The sequence below is a fragment of the Mobula hypostoma genome, chromosome 1 (genome assembly GCF_963921235.1).
Source record: "Mobula hypostoma chromosome 1, sMobHyp1.1, whole genome shotgun sequence".
NCBI lineage: Eukaryota > Metazoa > Chordata > Chondrichthyes > Myliobatiformes > Myliobatidae > Mobula > Mobula hypostoma.
Window position 1 is genome coordinate 228901294 of NC_086097.1, and position 6000 is coordinate 228907293.

At 39.8% G+C, this 6000-nt stretch overlaps 1 protein-coding gene across 1 annotated transcript in view; it reads left to right on the forward strand.

Annotated features, from left to right (window-relative positions):
- Positions 1-4658, forward strand: part of stmn2b (stathmin 2b) — a 47506-nt gene extending 42848 nt beyond the window's left edge. The window contains exon 5 of the mRNA XM_063042113.1: positions 3854-4658. Within this exon, the coding sequence (XP_062898183.1) occupies positions 3854-3913 (60 nt within the window). The 3' untranslated portion in view covers positions 3914-4658. The remainder of the gene's footprint in view (positions 1-3853) is intronic.
- Positions 4659-6000: the final 1342 nt, after the last annotated feature.

Consider the following 6000-nt stretch of genomic DNA (forward strand, 5'->3'; position numbering starts at 1 on the left):
GTATTTAGTTTTTTATATTCAGGCACAGGAGAGCCACCCATCCCAAAGAAATTAGGGACTTATTTCAGTGATATTTTTCCCTCCTCACAATGCCTACAGTGATTCACTCCAGTTTCAATCAAAATATGAACTACCAGATGAAAGCAGGGCCCGGGAGTAAAAGTTTCCAAGATCTCATGTCCCAAGGAGTCAATGACTGTTTCAGCCAATGAGATGCTGCAGCCGTTCCGTCCTTTCCAATGCTGAGGAATCAGAAAGGAGAGGAAATACTGAGCACTGCAAGAATCTGGTGGGAGCCACAGCTATTCACTGCCCTTATGAAATAGTAATGCATGTTTTCTGGTATGCTTAAGGTGTGAAAGAAGAGCTGTCATTGTAATTAATGGAATAGTAGCCTTAATCTATTTGAGAGATAGAGAAATGAGTGAAAGGTATGTTATGCCTCAGTTGTTCAAAAGTTAAACAATACCTGGAGAATTGCGAGCAGTTTCTAGGCACCACTCCTTAGAAAGAATACACTGGTTTTGATAGCAATGCAGTGTAAATTTGGATTTAGAGTTTCATTGGAAAGAGATTACATTACCGTTGTAAGAGATTGCATTGGCCTGAGTTTAAAATGTTACGGGATGGTTTGATGGATATTTTCAAGGGGAATCAGTAAAGTTTGCTGGAGAGTCTAGAACTACAGTACATTGTTTGAAAATTACACCCTAGTCATTCAGCTGCACTTCCACACAAAGTAGTAATGTGAGATTATTTTGCTCATGGAATTTATTGCTAATCCGGTTGTTAATTTTAAATCTGGCACCTTTTTATAATTTTGAATTTTAAGGATTTTGGGGGAAAAGCAGTGACATTGAGTGAGATGATAAATCAGCGATGATCTCATTGAATACTTTTATTTATTGATTGATTGACTGATTGAGATACAGCTTGAAGTAGGTCCTTTTGGCTCTTCAATCCGCACTGCCCAGCAAACCCCCGATTTTAACACTAGTCTAATCACGGGACAGTTTGCAATGACCAGTTAACCTACTCACCATCTTTGGACTGTGCGAGGAAACCGGAGCACTCGGGCGTGACCCACGCGGAGAACATACAGGCTCCTTACAGGCGGCGGCGGGAATTGAACCCAGATTGCTGCTACTGTAAAGCGTTGTGCTAACCACTACACTACCATGCCGCCCCAGTAACTAAGAGGTGGGAGGGCCAAACTACCCATGCCTGTTCCTGTCTCCTAATACTAATACTGTAGCCACGCCATACTTTCCAAATTAAGAACATAGAACGTAGAATAGTACAGCACAGTACAGGCCCTTCGGCCCACAATGTTGTGCCAACCCTCAGACCCTGCCTCCCATATAACCCCCCATCTTAAATTCTCCATTAACCAGCAACTTCCAAAAAAAGGATTCCTTGCCATATGTGTCAATACTACAGTTAAGTAATTTAAATCTAACTACCAATTAAAAGAAACAGACCAATCTAGCAAAACATTAAATACAAAGTTGACTCTCATTGCTACAAATTGATTAAATGGCAATATCAGAGGCAATAAGGAAATTATTTCACAATATCACAGCTATTCAGGGAGTACATAGAAATGAGAACCTCCAGGGGCTTGACATTGGAATGCTATCCAATTGTGCGTGCAAGTGAGTGTCAGGTTAGGTTGTTAGATTAATTGGCTATAGTAACTCTCTCCTAGTGTAAGTGAGTGACAGGGGATTGTGAATGAGCATATGTGATGGAATAGGTATCAGGGAAAGTATGTAAGTTGTTGCTCTTGAATACAGAGTGAGACTTATGGGCCAAAAGGTCTCATTCTACATCGTTATGCAAGTATGAGGATTTTGAACAAAAATACTAGTGAGGCTTTAGTCAAGCTCAACCAGGATGTAGCCATATTTCAAAATGGAACTGGCACATATTTATGAGCAGTACATAAAGAGTTCCCCTTTCCTCTGTTGAGCACAGACTATCAATATCTCTTAAACTGCGCCTCTGGAGGCATTTTCTTGAAAGGAAGGAAGACAGAACATCCCTAGGACCAGATTCTGGCCTTGAAAGTGTGAAGTGATGATAAAGGAGCTGCAGAGTCCTGTGATGCCACATCTCTTTCCTTTCTTACCTTATTACATTGTTTCTGTATTAAATTCAAGAGCAAATTTGATTTGCAGCAACAGCTTGGATCAGAGACAGATGTTGCAGTAAACAAACTGCTGGATTTGTAACAGAACCAAAAGGGCCATGAGGGACAGGCTTATCTTGACAACAACGCCTACATCCCAAATTTGTAAAAGTTAACAAATATTATTGTTGATATTTGTTTTTAAAATAGCCAAAAATTGTCAATAGACAACCTGTGAAAGACAGCTGACAACAGTCCCTCAACGACACATTGCTCAATCACCCTTGCTGAAATTAGTCACTTCTCAGTGTTATGCTTTGTAACTTCAAAACATTAAATTAATTCAAAGGAGGACAGGGGAGACCGCATTGTGAATCGAACTTTGGGTTTACTTTAAGCAAGATGCACACCGTATCATATGGTAGCATAATGACGTATGCAATTTATGTATTTATGCGTATAACCTGGAATGAATTATTTAAATGAACAAGAATGCTTAATCAACACACACACACATATACACAAGATTACTCAAATATTACTTAAATATTAAATACACAACACTCAGCATAACCCCAAGAAGGGCAATAATGCAGAGAAACATTGGTCCAAAATTGACTCTATTGCCATTGTCCACAATGAGATGAAGGAAGATAATCCTTCGAAATAAACTGTTTCTGCGGCATGATGGAACTAAGATAAATGCATCATAAAACATTAGATTAGATTAGATTATGAGGACACGCAGTCCTCTTTTATTGTCATTTAGTAATTCATGCATTAAGAAATGATACAATGTTCCTCCAGTGTGATATCACAGAAACACAAGACAGACCAAGACTGAAAAACTGACAAAAACCACATAATTATAACATATAGTTACACCAGTGCAAGCAATACCGTAATTTGATAGAACAGACCATGGGCATAGTAAAAACTGTTTCAAACATCTCCTGTCTGTAGCTGTGATCATACCTAATGCAAAAATGTTTAGTGTTCTCAGAAATTTAACCTGAGAAACTCTTCATATGTATTAACTCCACAGCATATGACATATAAACAATATCAGGAGGGACAAAATTCTTTTTTTAACCTGCTGTTTGCAACAGGCAGTGTCCAGCAGAGTAGTTAAACCCCCAGCCATTGTCAAACTATGGAAAGTCCATTCCTACAGAATCACAGTATTATTGAATAACAAAGGGCACCATTGAAGCATAGTTTAATCTACAGTGCCACCTTTGGCCACGTCAGGAATTGTACATGAATCACAGACAAAAAAATAAAATTCTGCAGATGCTGAGAATGTGAAATAAAAAGGTTTATGATGAGAGAGTTTCATGTCATTGGCACAAAATGTTAACTCTGTTTTTCATTCAGTGCATGTTGCCTGCCCGCTGAGTAATCTCAGCAATTTCCATTTAATTTCACATTTCTAGCATCCCCAGAAATTGCTTTTATTTTTCACTTTCAGTTGAGATTAACAATGGGGCCAGTTTGTGATAGAGTAAATGGTGTGTTGTGATCTATTGACTATTCTAAGCTGGCAGTAGCATCAATTCTACTGCCAATGAAATAGATTACATAAATAGCTACTCACATAAGAGTCAAATAGTCCAGAAATTGTCCATCGAAATTGCTTTATTAATTCATTCTTTGCTTCAGTTTATTTCTCCTTAGTCAATAAATAATAGCTTTTGTAAACGTGTCTCATTATCCTCACAGGAGAGGCATGCTACAGAGGTCCGCAGGAACAAGGAACTTCGGGAAGAGATCTCTGGCTGAAAGCCGCAGCCTGATGCATTTCACCATCCTGAATCAAGCCTTCCGCCCATATATTCTGGATAGTGATACATTAGTATGGGGGTCATAAGAAATGGTTTAAGAAAATCAATAAATCAAGTACTATAATTAAAATTTTAGTTTAAAACTACACACAGAAAAATGAGAACCAATCAATTTGCAAAAGGATTTGCTTGATGTGGAAACACAACCTGGGTCTTGTTTTGTAATTACCCATATTTTGTTTTATTAATGATCTGAGTATGCATAATACAAGCTGTTTCATACTTTACTGCATCCTGCCTCATGTCCTTTATGTTGTCTCCTTCCACTGATTTGACATTTACTAGATCAGCCCTTTGGAAGCTCTGTACTCATTGAGAGAGAACCTGAGGAACATCAAGGTCAGGTAGTCAATGGTGCTAGTGACCTTTGTGTCAACGTCAAACCAGAACTCTCAGTTCTATTTTCCACAACATGCACTGACCTTGACCTTTCACTCTTAAGCAACATGGTCTGTTTTTTCTCTTTGTTCGAATCCCCTTGATCTATGAGCAGGGCTTTGTGCTGGTCTTTTTGAGGGAGGGGGAATTGTGCCAAGTAAGGCCACCGAGCACCCAAGACCTACAAATCTGTTCCAGCTGTTAAAGTTATTACCTAGAAGGATGCTGCCTGCTTATTCTAATCTTCATTAGTGGTATTTTCATGTATGTCATTGTGAGCAAGCTGTGATAATAAAGAAAGGAGTTCTGTGAACTGTATAATGTTCAGTCTGTTCATTGCTTTATTCTCCTGAACACTGACTCTCTTCAGAAAGCACTGACAGGCATTTAAATCATTTCAAAGCAATCTGCTTTATTCAATATGAGTTAGCCAAGCACCTCTCTTGATGGCTAGCTGGCAGTTAACATCAGTGCCAGGGCAGTGGGAATAGGAATAGGTCACTTAACTACTAGAATCAACACCACATTCAATCAGAGCATGACTATCTGCGGTACAACCCTTTTTACCTGCCCTTTGATCCATATCCTTGCCCAATATCGTTCATTATTTTACACTGCCCTACACCGAGTGGTGATTCTCTTCAGGAAATAATGACAGGCTCTTTGTCATCTCACATTATTTTGCTCCCTACCCCTCGAGGCCTCAGTAGGAAGATGCTTCAAGCTCAGGTTCTTTGAAAGAGACCTAATATAGGCTTGAAAAAGCAGGAAATGATGAAAATATCAAGCAATTCCATTGGCCTCTTTAAAGAGTAATGGAGAACATTTCAGTTTTATCAGAAGTTCTGTGCTAGCGAAGGCACAGACTTGGAACTTCGACAATCCACAGTTGTTCTACCCTTGGAGGAGAGAAGTTCACGGTTGTTTGCCACTCTTCATTGCCGTGTCTGTCTAATGGAAAATGCAATGGCCTCAGATACAAGACATAGGAGCAGAATTAGGCTACTTGGCCCATTGAGTCTGCTCCGCCATTTCATCATGGCTGATTTGCTATCCCTCTCAACCCCATTCTCCTGCCTTCTCTCCGCAAACACTGATGCCTTGACTAACCGAGAACCGCTCAACCTCTGCTTTAAATATTCTCAATAGCTTGCCGTACACAGCCGTCCATGGCAATGAATTCCACAGATTCACCACCTCTGGCTAAAGAAATTCCTTCTCATCTCTGTTATAAATGGAGGTTCCTCTATTCTGATGCTGAGCCCTCTGGTCCTAGACTCACCCACTATAGTAAACATCCTCTCCATATCCACTCTGTCTTGGCCTTACAATATTTGATAGGTTTTAATGAGGTCACCCCTCATTCTTCTAAATCCCAGCAAGTACAGGACCAGAGCTTTCAAACGCTTCTCATACATTAATCCTTTCATTCCTGTAATCATGCTTGTGAACCTCCCTGGAGCCTCTCCAATCCCAGCACATCCTTTCTCTGATAAGGGGCTCACAGCTGCTCACAATACTCCATGCAGTTTGACCAATGCCTCGGAAAGCTTCAGTATAACATCTTTGCTTTCTATTCTAGTCCTCTCAAAATGAATGCTAGCATTGCATTTGCCTTCCTCACCAGCAAATTAAACTTTAGGGAAT